Source organism: Platalea leucorodia (genome assembly GCF_965183815.1).
Source record: "Platalea leucorodia genome assembly, chromosome: 13".
NCBI classification, from domain to species: Eukaryota; Metazoa; Chordata; class Aves; order Pelecaniformes; family Threskiornithidae; genus Platalea; species Platalea leucorodia.
The window spans coordinates 8852575-8876290 of record NC_138835.1 but is presented as its reverse complement, the minus strand read 5'-3'; the positions used below and the strand labels follow the sequence as shown (position 1 = coordinate 8876290).

General features: G+C 45.2%; 1 protein-coding gene across 1 annotated transcript in view; it reads right to left on the bottom strand.

Annotated features, from left to right (window-relative positions):
* ATP9A (ATPase phospholipid transporting 9A (putative)) overlaps positions 1 to 18431 on the bottom strand; it is a gene marked incomplete at both ends in the record, with an annotated part of 61548 nt that extends 43117 nt beyond the window's left edge. Inside the window, 4 exons of the mRNA XM_082325618.1 lie at positions 1819 to 1927; positions 5444 to 5557; positions 5887 to 6031; positions 18364 to 18431. Of these exons, the coding sequence (XP_082181744.1) occupies positions 1819 to 1927; positions 5444 to 5557; positions 5887 to 6031; positions 18364 to 18431 (436 nt within the window). The remainder of the gene's footprint in view (positions 1 to 1818; positions 1928 to 5443; positions 5558 to 5886; positions 6032 to 18363) is intronic.
* Between the last annotated feature and the right edge of the window lie 5285 nt (positions 18432 to 23716).

The following is a 23716-nucleotide window of genomic DNA, read 5'->3' as shown; positions in this document are numbered from 1 at the left end:
ATGTGAAATATATACAGCCTTAAGCAACTACATTTAAAAAGCAGCCTTATTCTTAAAAGCACAAGTGTTGAAAGCAGGATATTTTTACTACACCTAGTTCATTGCATCTTAATTCAGGGGTATAAACTTTTGTAACAAAGAAACTGGAAATGAAAAAAAAAAAAAAAAAAAGACGTTGCTTAAATTCAGTTCATTCTCTTTTTAAAAACAAAACCCTGGCCTCGCCATCATTGTCATGGTATTAGGAGTTACTCCACAGTGAGGCAGCATTCGATTTTTCAAATGAGAATTTAAATGTCTTTGTTAGGTACGGCACAGTTGTAAACAATGGCCAGAGCCAGGGATCAGACACAGCTGAGCTGCAGCCTGGGCTCCCTCACAAACGAGGTCTCCAAACTCCTCACAGTTGGAGGAAGGGGCTAAAGATGATGTATACAAAAAAATACAAGAGAAGATATTGCCAATATTGAGGAACTACATCAGTTGCTGCCGACTGAAACACACAAAAAGATGTGGTAACATATACAGTCTCTTTTAGCAAAGGACTTGTGTGATGCAAGTCCCTGTCTGGTACAACCCAGAAAAAACGATGAAACTCGACTGGTATTGCATGTTCAATAAGTGATGGAACATGTCAGTATGTCAAGCAAGTCACCTTAAATTTAATGCATGCCCTCACAAGCTCCTTCAGTACAGAGTACTTGTACTTAACTATGATTTGCGGTGCCTGTGCTGAAAGGGTCCCCAGTCCTAGATACTAGAACACAGCCTACCTTCACCCTCATTAGTTGAGTCTACCTCTGCATAACCATCTTCTGACAATTTCACAGACCTAGATTTAATTCTTCTAGTAAAGTGCTTTTGCAAATTATCTGCCTATGTGGATCCTCCTCCCTTTTTTAAGCACACATTTGTTGTTTCCATTAAAGAATATGGATTGGTAGCTTATAGGAATCCTTCTTACATCTGTCTCACCGACAGGGTGAACAAGCAAAAAACCACATGCACAGGGAAGACAGATGCACTATTACCAAAATTGGAAGAAAAACAAAAACAAAAAAAACCCAACAACAACATATCACATCTGCTATAGCTCCATTCTTGTTTTCTTCCTGCTATGCTGTTTGCTGCATTTGCCTCTCCCTCCTTTCATCCATGCAACATTACAGAGCTCTTCTCTCATGTCACAGCTTTGCAGAAAAGAAAACACATTTCCCTTTTGGAAACATCCACCTCCACAACCTATAACAATTCAGATCCAGATTCATTTTCCTTGATGATTCCAACCCACCAAGAAGGGACAATAATTGGGAAAGAAGTTCTGGCCTACACCGCAGTTAGGAGCAAGCAGAGTTTAAAAATATCACATCAGCAGCTTGGAAGTTCACCCCTGCCTGGTGCTGGCTGCAGTGAACTCCCAGCCCACCGAGCAGGCTCCTGCGTGTGCAAACGCACTGGCTGCCCACTCCCCATGCCTCGAGTCACCAAGATGATGCTCTGAAGTTATCTGAAGCAATTAACACACACACACTCCTCACATTAGCTGTGCATCTCCCTGGGAGATCCTCAGCAAAGCCCAGCATCCACTGCAGCCCTGCAAGGAGCCATCCACGAGAAGCCACCCGGACCCCCAAGGCCCCCGCAGCGGCAGGAGCGGCGGCGTGGCCGCGAAGCCACGTGCCTGCGAGCCCATAACCCCCTCCCCATTCCTTGAACTCTGCTTTTCCAACTGTCAGCAGCATTTGATTGAGTTGCAACCCCCGGCGCTGCCGCAGCCGCGCCAGGATGCAGCGGGCGCGCTGGAGCCGCCGAGCCGACCTCTCGCTGTGAGCTTGCTGTAGATCTGCGAGTTCACTTCCTTGTCGCGCATGTAACATCTGATCTCCTCCGCAGCCTCTCGGATGATGGTAACAGCAAGCACAAATCCCTAAATGGAGCCGGGGCGGGGGGGGAACAGAATGGATGAAAAGGTCAGGAAAAATCACATCTGCCTCTAATAAGAGCAATATTTATCAGTACCAATGCCAACAATCTGCGTTTCCTTATTCTATTTTCTCTCACTAAATCATTATAGGGATATTATGCGTTGCTGTCCAGAACTCCCAACAGCAAACTGACAACAGACTTGTCGCTTAAAAAACTATGGTTGCGTTTCTTAGCTTTACTGTGATGTTCTGCCAGTACCCCCCAAGCAAATCTTTGTCAAGTTTATCTGAAGAGTGTAAATAATATACTTCATCTCACTTCCCAGGTGAGTGCCCAAGACTGAGAGGGGTTGCACAAAAATCCAGTGTAAGACAGGATCCCTCAAATCTCAGTACTCTCTCCACCACAGAGCCATCGAAGTTAGCTCACCTAATCTGAGAGATTTCCTTATATAGAAATCTACATAAAAATTTCTATAACCCTTTTATATATACAGATATATATATACACTTACATAATGTGTGTGTATCTATGTGTACATATACACACTCAACCTACACAAATAAGCACTCTAAACATATTAATGTGAACTACTCATAGTATAATTACACATTTGTCTGATTAGGGTTTCAGTCCTACTTTTCTGTGGATATGAGCAGTCATTTAATTTCCTCATGACAGGAAGAAAATGCCCACATCACATCCTTCACTATATAAAAAATAACTAAATTAATGCAAAACAATTCTTTGTGGGGCTAGTACCACAAAGTCATTTTTTTGTTAGGCACTATTCAGCTCAAACTCACTAAACAGTTAAACCATTCCTCGTCCGTTACAGAAGAAAAAAAAAATGAACTTTTTACAACCTGTATTCTTGAAAATTGCAACCATGTACAGATTCTCTCTGTCAATGAAACTTTTTTATTTTAAGAAGGGGGCAGGGTGATGTTAGAAACTGAGGGTTACATGAAAAACACATGAAAATGTCTGTAAATACCCACCTACCCAAACAGATTTTGCCAGTGGGTTGCAGTTTCCAACTTCAAGTAATTTCATTTTTAGAAAGAACGGCTGTGTACACACCTCCAAAAACCGTGCGTACGAGTTGTTGAGCTGGGCACAAAGAACTTGTGAACCTGAACTCCACAACCACCTCAGGAAAGTCTTGCTGTGGGGCATTGCTAACACTACCCAACACAATAGTAATTCAAATTCTCACATTCTTTTTAAACAAAGAAAAATGATGAAGAATGACCTAAGAGCTACTAAGACTGAAGGAGAGCAGTTTCTTTAATTATTAAAATACTGAGGTACGCTTCACCTGCTGGCTCTCACAATCCTATAATAAGCCTAAATAGTCCCTAATTCTAGTACACACATATGCATCTAAATGCATGACCTAGATTAATTAATAACAGTATTGAAATGCAATGTAGTATGTTTCTGCAGTATTTAAAAATGCAGACACATGAAGAGACCCAAGGACGGGCATTTACTTTTTTAAAAAATGCCTGTATTCAATCCTGTAATTATAAACGTTGAAAGTAAGAAGCCATTAATACAATATTTTCAGAAAAGGGTTTCATCCTGCTGCTGTTCAGGACCGTGACCATCAGTTCTGCACCACCGTGGAAGATCTCTCTTTCCCATAACCAAGAAATCAAGAAAAGAATGAACATTTCTCTTCTATTTACAAGTTGCATTTGTGCATTTAGCTAGAAATTCCTATCTGCTTTCCAAAATAAAATAAAAAGCACCAGTTATTTTCAACTTATGTTTCAGCTGTTTGAAGAGTCTTCAAATAATTGCCCCAAAATATTCCCACATGTGTCAACTCACCATGTCATCTCATATGTCATTCCATCCCCAACACTCGTATTAGCAGCCAGTAATGAATAAAGACCTTTCTTATCCTGCTTTCTGGCAGCTCATATGCCAAATTCTAATTGCTCACCTGGCACAGATAAGTCAGAACCGCCTATACAAAACCCAGAAAGAGAGATCCTCTGTGTGCATGTATACTTTATAGGACAGGATCTTATGAAACTAGCCTTAGATTCATACAGCAAATGCAATACAGCACACACTCGAGAGAGAATTCAGCAAGATCCAGGCTTTACCACAAACAAAATTTTAGCAGCAATGTCCCAAAGCTGCCCCTTCACTTCTTTCTGGCTTTTACCAGGGGTTTCACTGTACTGGCAGTCTAAAAGGCAGGAAAAATTTCCTTTGCCCCTCCTCAGCTCCCTGAATAGAGCCATGAATTTTTACCACCACTATTTCTCAAATCAGTGCACAAATAGTGTCTTAGAAAGAGCCCTATGCTTTTTTAATCATTTTTCAGTTGGTTTTGTGTCATTTCTTTAAAGTAAAAAGCATGTCTATCCTTGGAGATTTTCAAAACTCAGGTAGATGAGTTAAACCAACCTAAGTTTAAAGACAGCCGTGCTTTGAGCAGACAATTGGACCAGACGTCTCTCTGAACCAAAACTATTCTACAATGTTATGAGCTGAAGTGCAGCAGAGAAGTTATTCACATAGAAAGAAAAATAATAGTTTTACTGGGATGAAAGAAAAAATATATAGGTACCTATATTTAAGCATTTAAGCAGTTGCAACTGGTTCATGCAGTGCATTTTAGAGATTTAAGAAGCCCATTCAATGCAATTATTCCTATTTCTGTCCTTTGACAGCACTGGAGTTTCTGCCTCAAAACTGATTATTAGCGATTTCCTTTGATTGCAGGTGAAACACATGGCTATCAAAAGAAAAGGGCAAATAGTTTACAGGAAGGAAAGAGTACCTGCACCTTGAGTGAGTATGACTACGTCTCTGTATATTTATTTTTATATGTGGGAGGTTTGTGGAGGGGTGTTTCTCAGTTTTTTCATTTGTTTTTTACAATGTGGTTAAACTATGAAGCAGCCTGTTGACCTATCCCAAGGGCACAGGTCAAACTGTTTGGCAGGGGAGCACAATTTGCTGTCATTGCGCATATGGCCACTCATTAAGGTCACTTTTGAAAGGTGCCCTTCAGTCCTTCACTGCAGCTGCCACGCTGGTCTGAGCTCCCACAAGCGCTGGCCCTTGCGTGATCACCCTGGGAGGGCGCAACAACCCACGCAGACCCTCCATGATCACACCCTACGTTCGGATGCAGCTGTGAACAACACACACATTGCCAGGGAAATATATTTGCTCTGGTCTCCGTTCATTTTCGCATGCTATTCATGAAGCCCCGCTGCTCTCGCCGTCACTGTGGCCAGTGGCAACAGCTCTGCGCCTGTTATGGCGAACAAGTTGGGGGCAGACTCCTTGCACATCCCTGTCAAACTTCTACAAAATAAAGCTTAAGGCCAGAACAGGCATCTACACTACAACATACATGGAGCAGGCCTGAAGAAGTAAGCTAACAAAATGATTTAAGGTGCAAACTTACATCCTAGAGAAAAGGCAGCACAAGGAATTTTGTCAAACACTGAAACTTTCTTGAATAAATAAGCTGTACATGACTCACCAGAGGAACCCAGTATGTGTAAAGTGCGCCAAGCCTCATTTCAACAACAAATTGAGAGCAGGCCAAAAGCAAGAAATAAAGGTTGAAGAAGTATTTGAACTGGTTAAACAACACCTAAAAAAAAGGAAAAAGAGAGGGGGGAAGAGATTAACAGAGTTCAGAAGTTATGCATATTGAACTAACCACCAGAAACATTTCTGCATGCTCTTCTAGTGTCTAAATGCTAACTTAGGGCAGTCTTAAAGTAGTCCTGGGCACTCAGGACAGATTTGTGTCTGGTTTGCTGCTGCCTTGAGGCAGCCTTTGCAGGAGGCCTACCAAACACAACCCAAACATTAATTATTCCCTCCAGCTCCAGGTTCTGCACCTGTCTACTGTAAAACCACTAAAATTGGGGAAAGCATTGGGGCAGGATGATGAAAAGCAACTTTCTTCACACTTACCCCAGGAAGAAATGTGAAAAAGTTGTATTTCTGATTGTTGATCACATTGCGAGGGTATCTCTGGTCTCTCTTCTCTGGATGGCCAAGCCAAACAGTACGAGGCCTTGGGTCTCTCCTCCCACAGCATCTTAAGCACTCACAACACCTACAGAAGGAACATTAATTAATTAATGGGTTAATTTTTAATACGTTTCTATGACTCTCATAGGCACCCCAGACCCTCTCCACCAGCCCGGGAGAACAGCTGAGAATCACTTCTTAATCTGTCACTCACCACCTCTCATCTGTCAATTATCCACTGTATTACGAGCACCTTAAAACCCAGAGCTTGACTTTTGACTAAATACAGACAACTCCACCTGCTACAGCCACTACAGACCTGCCTCGCAGCCTGCCGAGCTATGAGCAAACATCTTGTAATGTGTTGGAGCTGTTACTAAAACATCACGCAACTACGTGTTCAAAGCTGGGCAGGCCTGCGGCAGTGCTAGAAACATGCCTGCAGCAACGAGGGGTGGGGAAGCTCCTCGCTTTGCTTTCAAGAAAACGATGCATGGAGAAGTGCGGACCGAGCTCATCACTACACCAAGCCAGTGCCAGCTGCTGGGAGAGCTTCTGCCTCCTGCGAATGGAAGGGCTTCAGGAAGCAAGGAGCTGTGGGATACAGGCAGAAAGGTCCCTTTGCACTGATCCTGGATTGCAGGTTTTATGCCAGAAAGCTCCCATGAAAAACAATAGTAACAGGTGCTTTCTATTATTTCTTCTGTTTCCTTGTTGGTGTATGGAAACTCCCTCAAACAAAAGGGGGCTTTCCCATTTACAAACTGAACTTAAACAGGAATCCATATATGTAAAGTGACCTTATATGTCCTAAAGAAAAGAAGAGATGGAGACAGACGGTGATTCTCCTCCTTCCCTACAGCCCCTACTTCATAGTAATTCATACATTTTTAATACAAGGGTTTAATATTTGCATATTTTTGCACTTTAAAAAGTCTTGCCAAGGAATAATAATCTACAATCCCCTAAAAATGAAACCTTAAGAGGAATCTGAAAATAGATAAAAAATTATTACTGATTTTATTTTTACACAGCATTACAGTCATTAGGTCTGGTTATGTTAGCGGCAAAATTGTATGCTAACTACTAATGAATAACGCACATCCTCATCGGCTGAGAACACGCACTGTAGATCCAGCTACGCAGTCTCAGTTTGTTACTTTAGCTGCAGTAATTCGCATTTTCAGCTCGTCAGGCGACAGTCCCACTGCAGCACCACCGCGGAGGCTGCGAGTCTGGGCAGCCCAGACCCACGCCTGGACCCAGCACCACAAACCCGAGCTGCCAGAGAAACGGCTGCAGGGATTGAAGTTCATCCTATTTTCAATCAATTAGTTCAATATAACCTCTGATCTAATTTTTTTTCCTGCATTTTTGTCTACTTTGTCAGAAGTATCTGTTCTTGTTCCATTACATATTGTCATGTTTCAATTATCCAGCACAATTACTTTTTATATCTTGCAATGCCAGTTTTCCAAAACTTGTTCAAAATAAATAAAATATGAACACGTTGGCATGCTGATTTTTTTACTTTTTCAACTCAGGTTTATGTTACAGCCATTTATTTAACATCATTTCTGGCCTTTGCTAAAAGTTACATGGGAATTCAGGAAAGCCAAATCAACTTCACTAAAACTGATATGGTTACTAAAGGATTCCCTCTTCTCCCCGGGGCAGACAGTTAAAACCCAGGCTATGAGACGTGAGCTAAGCTGGCTCTCCGAGCACTTGTTTAAACCACCAGTACACAACACCTCACCGAGCGTCCCCTCAGCAGCCCCGGTCAGCGGGCACCCCGACCTCTCCCTGCTGCTGTCGGGGAGCTCTGGAGTCTATAAATCATGGAATCCTTTAGGTTGGAAAAGACCTTTAAGATCATCAAGTCCAACCATTAACCTATCACTGCCAAGTCCACCACTAAACCATGTCCCTAAGCACCACATCTACCCATCTTCTAAATACCTTCAGGGATGGGGACACAACCACTCCCCTGGGCAGCCTGTTCCAAAGCTTGACAGCCCGTTTGGTGAAGAAATTTTTCCTAATATCCAACCTAAACCTCCCCTGGCGCAGCTTGAGGCCATTTCCTCTCGTCCTCTCGCTTGTTACTGGGGAGAAGAGACCGACCCCCACCTCGCTACAGCCTCCTTTCAGGCAGTTGTAGAGAGCGATAAAGTCTCCCCTCAGCCTCCTTTTCTGCAGCCTGAACAACCCCAGCTCCCTCAGCTGCTCCTCACCAGCCTTGCGCTCCAGACCCTTCCCCAGCCCCATTGCCCTTCTCTGGCCACGCTCCAGCACCTCCATGTCCTTCTTGTAGCGAGGGGCCCAACACTGAACACGGTACTCGAGGTGCGGCCTCACCAGTGCCGAGTACAGGGGCACTGTCACTACCCTAGTCCTGCTGGCCACACTATTTCTGATACAAGCCAGGATGCCATTGGCCTTCTTGGCCACACTGCTGGCTTGTGTTCAGCTGGCTGTCAACCAACACCCCCAGGTCCTTTCCCGCCAGGCAGCTCTCCAGCCACTCCTCCCCCAGCCTGTCGCGTTGCCTGGGGTTGTTGTGCCCCAAGTGCAGGACCCAGCACTGAGCCTTGTTGAACCTCATACAACTGGCCTCAGCCAACATAAATCCCTGCGATGGCATGTGGTGCCTATATTTGAAATTATCCAAGTTAAAATCTCATCCAGCACACAGCTGGGTGTCATACATAACAAAACCGTATTCCCTGTTTTGGAAACCATTGCGCTGCCTACAAACTTCAGGCTAGATGCTGCTTTCGCAACTAAAAGACCCTGGGATGAGGTGACAGGAAACACTTATTCTCTAGAAAAACGTGGAGGATTAACACATAATTTATTAAGCAATGGTAACATCAGAGAACTGCAACTTTCCTCGCACAGGCCGGAGCCTGCCTGCCGCGGCCCCCAGGCCGCCCCAGCCCACCCGCCACCAGCTCGAGTCACCTCGCGGGGCCTTCACCCTGCCTGCCGTGGCCAGCAAAAACTCAGCTCTCACACAAATTTTAGCAAATAAAACCATGCACTGCTCGATGTAACGAATCCTTACTTGAGGCAATGAATCAAACAGAGCGTCGGTTACTTCATGGGAGATACAAGGACTTATCAGTGATCCCTCTTGTACCTTGAAAAAGCCTCTCTGTTCAAAATTGCAGCATTGTACCCTCCCAAACCCCAAAAGGGTTATTTTTCTGTTGTCACTGCTTCGTACTGAAAGCCAATCTCTTCCCAATCCCCCTTGTTCCTTTAAAACCAGCCCTACTGAATTTCATTGACATTTGGGAAAGTCAGTATCAGCCAGACTGATAACCAAAAGCTTCAGAGCTCTTACAAACATCTTTCCAGAAACCACCGCTAAGATCTGTTCTTGAATCATGGCATTCTGCCAGAAAAGTTCAGTTAAATACACACCTAACTGAAAGAAATAACTATTTAAGGAAGTACACAAAGCATTCTGCTCTTGAAGTCACTGCCTTGCCAGAAGATACATGCAGCATGATGAACAGAGTTTACAACTCACCACACAGAAGGTGGTTTCCTACAAAGATAGCATTTTTTTAACGTTTTATGCCCTGCTGGGTGCAAATAAACAGAAAGACATGTTACCAGTTAAGTCAGTTCCTTCAGTAGGCAAGACGAATAAAAGTCAACTTTGCTTCCAGAAGTAAAGAAAAGGTGTCGCCACGTGATTCAGTGCTCCACGAGCAGGCATAGACATTAACTTCACAAGGCTGACTTGCAAGATAATTTCTCACAAGCTCTTAAAGCTAGACAAGAAGGTTTTTGCATAATCAAATTACTTTGACATTATTATATTCCATAGGGGATCCCTCTCTGGAGGGTGCACCGGATAAAATTGAAGAAGGTGCCGCGAACCAACGCAGCCTGAGGGAAGGCCACCCTGACAGAAAAACCACTGGCCCTCCAAGTCATGGGGGTTGGGCAGGAGGCCAACTACCTCCTCCCGGAAAAAAAAAAAAAAAAAAAAAAAGTTGCAGAAACGACGAGCATCAACTCAGAGATGGAGAAAATCAGTAATGAAGTGAGGAGGAGGAGATGGAACTGGATCGGTCATGTCTTGAGGAAAAAACCAACAGAAGACTGCGCTGTGGCCCTTGGACTCCAGAGCACGCAGCCGCAGACCGATCGAAGTGGAAGAACGATGTTCGCGCCTTGTGTGCCTCCGGGCACTGAGAGAATTCAGATCAGATTATATTCCATGAAGAGTAGCAGATGAACCCTGAAAAGGTGCATTTTCTCTAGTCTGTGCTCAAGAACAGCCTAAGCCGTAAGCATACAGGTGCCACCCAAACACACAAGAGAAGGTTTTCTCGCTCAAAGCAGCTTTCAGACCGAAATGCTGACAAGACAGCAGAGCACTACATAGCACCCACACATCGCTACTGAAGGAACATGAAATCACAAGTTTTAGACGGTGCCAAATAGTTTCTTACCAGCTCCATGCAAGTCAAAGTCTCCATTCCAAAACCAGAGTACTTGTAAGGTCCCCCAGTTTCACTAACGATCCCACTGCTTTCACCTACGCACATTTAAAGCTGCCCTCTACATGGTCAGTGATATCAAAGCCTCTGCAGTTGTCAACTCTGACTTGCAAATTGTTGATTTGCTGAAGAAGAGAAGATTAGGAGAATGCAGGAAAATCTGACAGAAATAAACACAGTGGGTTATGTGAACAGTTCAAAACCCTGATAGCAATGCACACCTAAGGCAAATTACTGGAATAAAATAATTGGAGATGCTTTACTGTTCCAGTATATACAAGAAGCATCACATTTCCTACAGACTTGCAGCACCACTACCGCCATCTCTGCTTACCTTTAGACAGGGACATTGCCTGTTATTCTGCATTTTTAACATTTCTAAGACAATGGACTTCCATCTTTAACTATTCCCTAGGTAGTACCGTAAAACCATAATTAACATAAGTACCCTAAATGTAACTCACTTCAAAAGTTACACTTGCCCCTGAAACTATCAATTTTTGTCAAATAAACAAACTTTTTTTCTCATTAAGAAAAACTAACTAGTAGATCTTTCTTCCCCACACGGTTGTGTATAATACCTACATCTGAAAGGCTGTTACCAACATGAGACAAACAGTAAAGTTGGTGTTAAACACCCAAATTCAAACACTCTACTTCAGAAGTGTATTTTATTAGGTTGATACTTTTTAATTGTAGTTTTCTTTTGTGTTTGCAGATGAAGACCTAAGACAAATAGTCACTTGTATCCCAAATATATTTTAATGGAAAATAGTGAAAATCGTAGTATTTGCTTCACAACAGAAAATAGATATGCTCTATGGAAAGAAAAAAAAAAAAGGAAAAAGAAAAAAAGAAAAAATAAAGTTGTTTTCCTTCTTTCACGATGGTGAAAACCACAGAAGATTAGCCTTGATTCCATGTTTTAATGACTGTGAATTCAGAATGACCTCTATGATAAAGCTCCAAATAAGAGGCTTTGCCCAAGGGAGCAAACCTGGTGTCCACACACCCCGTTCCATCACAACGTGCTTCCCAGTTAGAGAGAGAGTCAGTTGGTCCTTGTAATCAGACATCTGAAACCAGTTACCTTTGTTTATTTTTTAGGCTGGGCCTCTTCTAGGGATTGTACTCAACAGCAAAAATACCTATGCACCTATATCATAATATTTACAATAGGATAAGGCTCAAAGAGGGTACTACTATAATTTAATATATTTTTTACTTGTGCCGGGAATTGTTTTTAGAAGGTAAAATTCACCGATGTGCTCCAAAGAACTTTCCAAATATCTGGGCAGATCTTCAAACCAATACCTAAATCTCCAAAGCAGACTTCCAAACATTTGAATAAGTTCAATGACTGATCATCATTTTCTTCCTGAACGTGTAAGAAAATGGCAAATGAACCCCACAGACTAATCAAAAGAAGAGTGCGCTCTGCCCAACTGTTTACATACAAACAATACATACATACAAACAATACATACATACAATTATATTGCTTTTAGTATTTTATTTTCCAAATTACTATGAACGCACTAGTCTGTGAATGCTAACACCTAGCACTACAAAATTGCTTATGCTTGCCTAGTTCTAAATGAGACAGCAGCCCCCAGTACTGACAGCACCTACAAAGGCAGGGAAGTAGAGGGCAATTGCAGAAGAGTGAAATTACCCAAAATTTAGTACTTGTTCTGCAATCAAAGCCATGACCTCTCGTAGCATTCCCACCGCAAAGATACTTGTTGCTGTAAGAATTTTAATTTACAAATGCTGTGTTACTGTAAGGTTTGAGAATCAATCCAAAAATAACGCAGTTCCAAGCATAAGCAAGAAAGAGCATGGAAGAATCTGCTGTGTAAAAATAACAGTTTTGTGAAATTCTTGCCTGGCTAGAGTCACAGTTTTCACAACCCCCTGAATTACAGGGAAAGCAAACTGAAAACCCAATTAGACAAACAAAAGAAAAACTTCCTGCCTAGCAAGTTTTTGAAGGCAATTATTGTTAGTATCAATGCTCAAGTAAAGAATATCCAGCATTTCTACTAGGAGTCCCCTCCATAGCCTTTTAGCACAAGGTTTCTATGCAACGTAAAGGAATTTGTTTAAAAAAAAAAGTCCAACCAATGAACACAATACTACAACCAGCAATAACAGAGTCCCACGTTGCAACACTTCAGCTGGGGAGGTTTATCAGCGCTCAGGAATCCCATTACGTCATTGTCTCGAAGCCTCCTCCAGAACGTGCAATGCTGAGCAAGGAAATCCTGAAAAAATCAGCAAATGCTGATCTTTATCCCAAATACATTCAAAGATCCCCACAGAGTTTTTGTTATGAAGGCACCTAGTCAACCCCAGTGCTGGCATTTAACTCTTACCTATTCTGTGACCTTGTTTTTTCCTCCACAAACCACGCAGCAGCTGCCTGTGCTTTGCCGGGCGGGCACAGAGCAGAAGCCCACAATGCAAACACCCAGAATCCAAACCCCGGGCTAACGTGAATGTTAAGCGGTGACAGTTATCTCTGCACATTAATTGTGCAAGTGTCAGCCCATGGCTGGTTGAAATAAGTTAGAAAAGGAGCTTTTGGCAAGAACACAGACATTTCTCAAGCACAGAACCATGTGCTCGTTCTTATAGGCAGGTGTTTCTCACCCCCTGCAAAGATATTCCATTGCCATAATTTTTATTTTTTTAAACTTTTCCATGATGTCTTAAACTTCATTAAGGAAGAACACATTACTAAGCTCATTACTTCTGCTTTAAAATCCTCTATATGACATCTGCGATCCTTACGAAGTGCCTTACACAAACACGAGTGGCTGCAACGCAGATCGTGTTTTAATAGACTCAAGGCAGGTTTCATTAGCCTACCTAGGGGTCACATGCAGACAGGACGGGTTCACCACCTGAACCCTCTCTGTCTTACCCATGCCGATGTTGCCACGTGAGTAAACACCGGCCTCCACAACCGCTCTTATTACTGCACCAGGTTGTGTTGGCACAATACATGGTGCGACACTGGTGAAAGCCCGGCACATGCCGGCACTGCACGGCTGCTGCGCACTCACAGGAGCCAAAGAAAAAGCCCCCAAAGCTGCCAAGGACTTGTACAGCGGGGAGAGACGACCATGCTTAGGGTGCAAAGTCCTGGGCCGTGCTGCTAAATATCCGACTTGGGATGCCCACGTGCTGGGATGACAAAACACAACTCCTACTGAGAGCAAAAGGGAAAGAAGACGCAGAAGGATGGGTGGTGAACCTAACAAGGAACATTCAAACTGAATAATCTCAACCTTGAAAAAAAAACATTCTGGCAAATCCATTCAGTTGGGTACCAGCAACAAAGCACTCAGAGGACATACAAACAAGTACACAAACGTGTTTTCACATTATCCTAGTGCTCATTAAATAAAAAGTCCTTTTGACTGGGGCTATCAGCTTTTCCCAGTTAACTTACTTGTTCCTCCCTGAAAGAATTTTACAGGCATTGCACAGTTCTGTGATCTACTGTTTCTTTGGGTACCATCCCTATTTTTGGGTATCAAGCTTAAAGACATGGATGAGGAGGGAAGGGGTTGCTCAGGCCATCACATTACTCCGGTTTTCTGCTCAGGCCAAGGTCAGTGTCACTGGAGGAAGCTGGCTGTTTCTGGCAGGAGAGAACTATTGGCATTATTAGGAATAATAAAATACTTTCCATCAGGAAATCAGAAGACTATGTCCTTGAAAGGAAAGACAGATTGTTTAGAAAAAAAGCTGGAAGTTTACATTGCTGCTTAGAGATGCTGATAAAATTAGCACACACTTTCCAGGAATGGGAATCGCAAAGTTACAGAAGTGTGAGCAGTTTTCTATAAAAGTTTAGGAATAGATACTCCTAAATATTTCTCCTTCTCCGTGTTGCAACTGAAGCATTGAAGAACAGCATTGCAATAGCCCCTGAAGTACAGTAAACTAGCAAGTCACTGTACACCTTGAACTTTTTAAAATCATTATCTTACAGAAAGAACATGAAAAATATATGAAGACAGCTTATATGGGGCAGCCTATACAGCACTGTGTTATTCACATTTTAGATCATAACCTGGCAAAAATAATAATAAAACCAAACTCACGAATCCCCAAATAAAATTACAACCACTCAAAAGCATCTCTTTCAATGTGAACTGCATGTGAAACTTTTGAGTCCTATAAGTGACATGGCCCTTAACCTGCACAGGGATCTAAATGAACGGAAGGTGCGGAAGAGCAGGTCTGCTGTGTACTTCACTTGGGATGATATTTGTTTACAAAAACGCATTCTTAGTGATGATGTAAGCAGCAGCAATATGACTGAGTCAGATGCCAGATTAACAGCCATTACCAAGAAGCAGGTTTTATTTATATATGAGCATGTTTGATGGAGAAGTATTTGAGAGAGCAAATGAAAAATGCTTTCATAAGCATTTTTCATGTAAAACAAACCTAATGGAAAAAAAGCGTTGCATTTGTCTAATGCTTGGGTAGTATTTGTCAAATAGTGCTGAAGTTCATCAACATATTTAATCACTTCTACAACAAGTACATTTCTCAGATGATGTTTCCATGTTTCTCACAGGCTCTGCTGTAAAGTCCTTGGCACCTTTGATATACAAACCAACCTTCCACATTTCATTATTTTAAAAGCATATAAAGAATTTTCCATTGATAAAAAAAAAAAACAGAGCCAAACCTCGCCTTTTTATGCACTTCCACATGATCCAAATATTCCTGTTTCAGACTGCGTGATGGCGCAGCTGGGGTGGCTCAGGAAGGGGCCAGGAATGCTGCTATTCCTGCAGCCCATCCACCAAGCACCACGGTGCAGAAGAGCTCTCCTCTGGGAAACCAGCCCAGCTCTGCACGTGCCGAGGCACACCCACATGCAGGCAGACGGAGGGCAGGAGCTCCCATCTCCCTCTGTTGACATTTTAAATAGAGCCAAAGAGTACACACACACGTACAATGGAATGGCCGCATGAAATGTTACTGTAAAGCTCCTCCTTCCCTGTCTCCTTCCCCATTCTTCCCCCCACATTTCTGGATCAAGGCCCTTCTACATTGCAGAGGCAGCAAGAGCACAGCAGTCTGCCAGTTTCAAAAAAATGCCTTACAGGATTGTGGACTGAGCCCATAAGCTATTTAGGGAAAAACTGGTGTCATGCACTGAACAGAGCATCTGGGGTGCTTCAGGAGCTCCCTTCCCGGCAGAGCTCAGCCCCTGGGAAGCTCAGACTCGCTTGCCATCCCACCAACAGCCCCGCTGCAGCTAATGCTATCCTTCCCTCCTAATTGGCACATATCTCATAGTGGTTTTCAGAGTGCTGCAAAGCATTTGGAAGAATATGGCTGAATTCAAGGCATACAGCTGCAGAATTTAGAGCTTAGCCTTTGATTGCAGCAAGGAAGATCCACATTAAAGTTATGCTCAGGAACAGATAACCACTTCTCCCACTGGTTTATTAAGCACATGGTTTCTCTTCAACACAGATCTCAGCTGTCTGTACCATCATTTATCTCTGCAAGGCTGCTGCGCGAGTTCCTCCCCGGCTTCTCTTCAAAGTACGCCAGAGGCTAAGGCTGTAACGAAAGCCTTGCTTGGATGACACCTGCCCTTTGCTGCCTCCGTAAGAATTAGGCATTTCTTACTTTTTTGTTAACATAGATGAAGATTTCTACAAAGTCCTTCAGCACATGAACAGAAATCTGTCCCCTACTCCAGAAGGCCACACTGACAAAAATCTGCCTGAGAACTTGCCCCCCCGCTGGTGGGGGGAAACGCCCACAGTAGAAATTGCAGTCAGGGCTATGCTAAGGTGAAGTCTTTCAAGACTTGCTTATCCTTGGGTTTTCATATATATCAAGGAAGATGACTTGGAAGTGCTTTTGTTTGGGTTTTTCTCAGAGGGAACAGAAGAAAGAAGGTCTTGATTATAGCTTAGGATTCCCAGGACTCCATCCTGGATGTGACAGCAGGGACCCTCCCTGATTTGCTGGCTGATTTCTCCTTTGGTTTATAATACTTTGTTGGATTTGCTGGACTTCAATGGTTTGTTATCCACACTATCATTTGATCAAATTACTAACATATCACAGGCTACTTATCAGTAAAACAAGAGTTCCCAACATACCGTAAGTTCCATCCCCAGAGTTAATGCACCAAATAGAAATCCTAAATCCAAGTTATTCAGACCGTTATTGAGAAAAATCCAAAGCAATCTTCCTTCACAACTTCTTGCTAACACAGGAAACATCATCTCTGTGACTGCTAATCAGGTAGAGTCCACAACCAACGACCCATAGCTTAGGTTAGACGAGGACAATTTCTGTTAGATGCTACTAACCACATCGTAATACCCAAGAAGGTCTTGGTGGAGATTAGAGAACTTTAGGAAAAGAAATCATTCAAGAAGCTTTGAGAAATTTCTCAGGCCTCCAACTCTCCCTGATCCCTTTCAATCACGTCACTGAATTTAATGCCACGGTGGCTGCACCTTGTGGAACTCGCCCAGTGACGCGTGTGACACAGGCGCTGGGCAATTACTTGCTGCATCACACACACCCCCCAGCTCAGTATCAGCTGGCATGGATACCGCTACATCAATTATTAGAAACAGTGTTGATAATAAGGAATAATTCCAATAATGAATAGACTACGTAGAACAATTTCAGTTATAGGAATCTGAATCAAAACAATAAACCAAAAACATAACAAACAAGGGACGAAGTATCAATTTCTTCTTGTTCTAATAGTCAGGGTTTCCTTTGATGTTTTGGTTTATTTTGGTAATACCACTCACCACATTTTAAAAAAAACAAATTATCCAGAGACAAAAGAAGCACTGCAATAACTGACAGCCAGGTAACTTGGATACCCTGTACAGCCCGCTGTGTACAAACCAACCTGTCTGGATAGTGGTGCAATTTCCTACCAAAACAGTATTACAGGATCATTCTTCTTATTTAACTTCCTGCATGAGAATATCAGGATGAATATATACATACATCTCCTTTAGCAACACATCCCACACCCAGGTTTTTGCAACATCCCACACTAAGGATATTGTATTGCTTTAACTGATACATTTAAACAGAGCCTTCTGCATTTAGGCAGAGACCTTTGTTACAGATCTACCAACACCATTTCTGGTCCAACGCTAGTCCTCGGCAAAGGCCGAGCGCTCGCCCAAGCACCAGCCTGCAGTTCTCCAGCCCCGCGCCAAGCGCAACAGCGGGGATGACAACCAGGCCTGGCAGCAGGGCTGGTGCGGGGCCGGCAGTGACACAACCGCCCCTCGCCCGGGCCAGCCCGGCCATAGCCATTCCCATTCCCGTGGCCGTCTGCCGCCCCGCTTCTCCGGGCCGCCCTCGCTGCCGCCCAGGCTCCGCTTTGTCTGGAGGGCTCTAATGGAGAAGGCGATGAGGATAAGGGCCGGCCGGGGTGATTCTTCCCCACGCAAGGGGCTGCTGACGGCTGGCCGCGTTCTCCCCAGCCCCGGCGCCCCCGGCCGCGGCTCAGCACCGCCCGGCAGGATCCTGCCCTCCGCCCGGGCGTGCCACGGCAATGGCGTCAGGAACAACCTGTCAGCGCCTGCCTGCCTCCCCCTCCTCCTCCTCCTCCTCCCGGGCTCGGACCGCGGCCGCGCAGCGCAGGACGACGCGGCTCCCGCCTGCCCTCCGCTGCGTTTCCGCGCCCCGCCGGCCCCGGGCATCCCGCAGCGGCCCCCGAGCGGGGTCCCCGCCGCCGCCCCGAGGCGAGGGGGCCGGGGGTCGCGCCGCCCGCCCGTCCCCCGCAACACAGGCAGCGGCCGGGCGAGGAGCGGGGCCCCGGGCCGGCGGGCAGCGGCCGCTGCCGCCCCGCGGAGCGGCTCACCCGCTGCGGTGCTTGCTGTCCATCCGCTTCTTCTGCCGGACCGGCTGCAGCGGGATGTTGTCGGTCATGGCCGCGGCTGCCGGGGCGGAGCGGGGCGGGATGCGCTTCCCAGCAGCGCCTCGCCTCGGCTCGGCTCGGCCCGGCCCGCCGCTGTCTGGCGGCGCCGCCGAGGGGGCCGGGCTCGGCGCCGCCGGGCTCCCAGCACGCAGGTGCCGCGCCCGCCCCGCCCGCCCCGGTGCGCTCCGCCCTCCCGGCCCGGTTCCCTTCGCGCCCCCTGCCCCGCTCCGCACCCCTCTGCTCCGCCCGCCGCGCCCCGGCCCCGCCGCCTGCGCCCCGGCCGGCCCGCACCTGCTCCGCCTCTTCTCTGCCCCGCACCCGGGGCGCCGCGCCGAGTCCTGCCGCGCTGCCCGCGCCCCTGCCCTGCCCGTGCTCCAGCCTGCCCCTTCCCCTCGGTGCCCCCGCACCCCGTCTCCGTTTCCCACCCGGGTCGCTGCTGGGGGCTCAGCAGCGCCGTACCCGCACCATTGGCCGCCTACACCCCCACCTCCCCACCTGTGGCCTCCTGCGTTTCACCTCAGGCAAAAGGCGCACGCCACATCCCCTGTGTCCTCAGCCTTCTGCAGCCAGCGCAGAGGTGTGAGTTGTATCATCTCCCCTTCTTTATACCATCCCACCAGCCACGGTACAGGGCTGTGCTTTACGGTGCTGCTGCTTGCTCCCTTCTTGCTTGGGACCTTCAGCTACTCCTGGCAATGCTCATTTCTGGATCCTGATTCAGATTTCCTCTGCAAATTTAGGCACAAATTGCCCCAGCGTTTCTGTTCTGTTTATGACTTCAAGCTTTTCTTTACAATCATGGTGACAATCTTCATTAAAACAGTATACAAATCAGATTCCAATAATGCACTGGGCTACAGAAGCTGAGACGTGCTTGGCCTGGTGATAAACTTTGTATTTTCTCAGGCAGGGTTCCTGGATGCCACGATAGTCTTTCCCACCAGTTGCTTCATATTCCTGCCCCAGCTAAACTGTGCCCAATGTGTCTTTGACACCTGCTCTATCTTCTCCATCCACTCATCTCGCTTTGCTCCAGCTCTTCTACCTCCACTGCATTTTCCTCCTGCTGCCTCCGTATCTTCATGTTGTTCTTTGCCATAAACAAGAAAGCAAGGAATCCTCTAAGAACCGCACACCCTGCTCACCTCCAGCCCGTGTACCTTTCATGCTGTTGACCTTATTCTTCATTCAAACATGAAAAACAAAATTCCCAGTGGAAAAGATGTATTTCATAAGGAGGATTAGACGCTGGTACTGGAATGGTCCTATTCAAATGAAGTACACTTTCCTAGTGACACTATCATGAAAAAAATTGGTCAAGACAAATAGTCCTGTAACATATCCTTCTTAAAATGTGGAATGTTAAATGACATCTAGAAAACCACAAATAGGGAAGTCTAACAGGGTTAATGGTAGCGGGTCAGCCCCGAGAAGCTGTGCTGATAGCCCAGTGGAAGCTCGGTTAAAATTAGCGTAGAAAACCAACAAGCGATTGAGAAAATGTCAGTAATAGTAACAAAGAAAAAAATTGCTGCAGATTGTGTAACGAGTTAGGCGATGGCCCGGTGTCACAGTGTCACGGCTGGCCGACGCGGATCCAGCCCCCACGCCTTTCAAATGACTTCCTCCCGCTTCGTCCTTCCCCTGTAACGCTTCCCCCTCTGCGCGGCTGTGCGCCAAGTCAGCGCTGCAAAGGGACAGGTTTGACAAAAATCATCTGTCTGGCAGAGTTCCTTTATTTATTTATTTCAATCAAATCCCATTAGGAGGTGGATGCTGAGCACAGCCTGCGAGCGGCCAAGCAGCGCCAGCCAGCGTGCCGCAGCCTCGGGAGGGCACGGGCTTGGGCCCGGAGCTTCTTCAGCCGGATTCGCCTCGAGGGAAATCATAACGTGGGTGTTAGATGTTTTCTGTAACCGAAGCCTTGCCTGTACTGAGCAGTAGCTGCGGCTGTGGCTGTTGCGGGCAGGCGCCCGTGGGTGCTGATAGCATCCAGCCGACAGGGTCAGCGTTTGGGTAAGAGTGCGCTAGCCGCCGTGGGCATTGCCCGGCCAGGTTTGCTCCGGCCACCCGCACAGGCACGCCAGGGAGGGCAGCAGGCCTGCTGCAGGCTGTCGTTCGTGCCAGCGTAGCTTCTTCCTGTTTGAAACCACCAAGATTTACGCCAGCGCACCTCTACAGATGAAGGAAATGCCCAGTGCAGATAAGGATCGTACGAAATAGTCAGATCTACATATCCATCTCAGCATCTTACACTGCAGGCCCGGTCACCACAAAATCTGAACCTCTTTCTAGCTCACGGCCAGGTTATTTCTCATGCCTTTGCAAACAGTCTGCAAAATCCTTCATTTAACAAATAACCTGCTTGGAAATGTTCACGAAGCAAAGACTCACCGTGCCTACTTACACGTGCAGCCATATTTAGACCACTTACTTACAACGTGTGTCTCATTTAGTTGTTGTAGCTACTCCCTACAGCTGCCTGCTATCCTGGGCTGCCAGATCTCGCCTGCCTGCACAGTCAATCTAAACTGCTCATGCTTCTGCAGAACTGAAATACCACAATCCCAGTGACCAAGAGCAGAGAATGAGTGGGTAATCCCGAGTGTAAGATCAAAATCACTGTTTGTTTTAGCATACTGAAAAGTAGCATATACCAAACTGCTTTTTTTTAAGATGAGATATGTTTGCATATATCTTAAAATGAGCTCCAGGTAATCTTAAATAATAGTTAGCATTTTCTCAGTAAACAATGAAGACTATGAAAAAAAGAAAACCAAAGAATATCTGTAAAAAAAGAAAAGCAAAGAATAGCGAGTCCTATCAGAGTTTCTGGGTAGCTCGCTCTTTCCTGCCCTCACTGCGTTCTGGCTCAGGTTACACTGTGGATTACACCAGCACTAAAACTGCAATTGTCATTTAATTTTTTTCTTTACAGTTGAAGCAGAGTCATCCTGACATTTTGTAATGAGGACATTTCAGCAACATAATTAATAGTTCCACCAGTTTCAGGCACCAGTACTGAGAATGTTTAGGCAGATATTCTCAGTGCCATTCTAACTAGGGCAGCCTTATTACTTCGGCTGTTTGCAGAACTGACTTTTAGACTATATTTCAATATAGTAATACCATGTTTTAATTTCTTACTTCTCAATCTACTGTTCTTATCCACTCCTGGGGTCAATTGAAGTAGAAATAGAAATCCCTTCTCCTCCCACAAATATTTCAGCTCATGAAACGTATCTTCTCCATTTTTTCCTCATATTCAACTGCAGAAATATTTTTTTTTTTAAATGAGAGAAAAGATGTGGTGATAGAACTCACTTCAAATGATGATTTAATAAAAGGAGCAACTGAAGAACCTAACCAGGATGTTGTGCTTGACCAAAACTGTCACAAGTGATAACACCATGGCCACAAACTCACTGGCCTGATGCTGTAACTGGCTGAAACGATAATCCTAGCCTCCAGCCTTGAGGCTCTACCTGCAACTAAAATCAAACTTATCAAATGTCACTGTTATTTGCTTTGAGGTGGAAATGGCACTAAATTTTAACACAGCCAACGTTCTTTTAAGCACCACATTTTGGCCCTTGGTATCGCTGTGTTTCAGACAGAAATGAATGACGTCCATCCTTTATATAGAGGAGCTAAACTTCCTTCACATCAGTTCTGCACATTACCCAGTTCCGCCATCCAACAACATGGGAGGAGAAACACCTGCCTGTCGTACAGTGACTCTCAGTTCCAATAATCCTGAAAGAGGAGCAAAGGGATGCACAGCCAGGTTTCCATGTGTCTGCATAATCAGGGATAATGAAATCAAGTGCCAGTGACACTGCAGCCTGCAGACTTACTCCCGCAGCATCTCGGGGTTCAGACAAACTTTCAAAGCCTCCCTTACAGGCACTCTAATTTTCTGCCTTGTACTGTAATGCTTTTGATTTTTAGTTAGAAAATCACTAGGAAATATTTAGACTAGGCTCTAGCCCAACAGGCTAAACCCACTCCTTGATGTATTTCTTGCACAGCATTAGCTTTGCTATAAAGATTTTACGTCTGATCTCACCGTTCATAGCAGGTATGCGCTCCCCTGAGTTCCAAGCCTTTGATTTTCATTTGCCTGTTGAGAAGGAATGCCCAAAGGAAAACCTCCAGCCTCAGATTGAGACGCTAGATTTGTTAAATCAAGTGAAATAAAACCTATTTTGGGTTTTCTGATGCCAGTGGCTTGTTCTTCTGATGCTCAGTTTCTGTAAGCACAGAACTTGAGGCTCACAAAGGAGCCCTGCAAGCTGCAGAATTCATACCGCACAACTGCTAATTAAAAGGAGCTGATTTATTTTTCATAATTTTAAATCATTATCTGTGTTTTTTCTCCCAGGACTTTTTTTGCCCAGATGATTAAATTAACACCACAGTAAACAGTGTATTATTCTCCCCCCCCCCCCGATACAATTTGCCATAGAGCCAATTCTGGACCACTTGGCCTCCCCGAGGCTGTCCTGTAGGGAGAGTTTATCAGATGCTGCCAGTGTTTTCATCACTCCACGTTATAGATCCCATTTCAAAACCAGAAATTGTTTATAGGCAAGTCCAAGGTTGAGCCCCCATTTTTAATGCGAAGGGTTGTACAAAACTACCAGGTTGTTGATTGGAATGATTTAATATCTTTTCCCAGAGCAGGCAGCGCAAGCACACTTGTTTTGCAAGTAGGATTATTTTATGCACTGAATAGTCCTAAGTCTCTTGTGGTCTGCCATTCAAGCTTGCAAAGACAAGGGAAGTTCAGTCTGGCAAAGCACAGCCTACAGACACGACTGGCTGCCTGGGTGTGCCTAAATCAAACCAGAAACTTCTGTGTCCGTGAGCCTTTACCGCAGCGGTTCCCAGTGTTCTGGCAGCAAGCCTTCCTGCCTTTTTTGCCTTTCTCCCCCACTCCTCCCTTGCACCTTTCTGTTACAGAGCACCACGACCTCCTGTCCCCACGGCTTTGCCACCTCCTCTCTGCCTCTCTCTGCCTGTGACATTGCCTCTCACCTCCAGGTGATGCCTTCCTATGTGTTTCACCGATCCTCAAATGCATCCAGGTCTCTAAGCTCCACCGATTAAAGAACACGTAAATCTTATTTTGGGGGTGTGGGGGTGTGCCTATATTCCTCCAAGGAGCAAGTCCTAGTGCCAGGTTCCCACTCAAACAATGGATGGTGGTTTTGACAATGCACTTGCAAATTGTACTCATTACCTATTTAGCACAATATGCTATAAATTTTCTTCCATTTTAGTTGAGCTACTA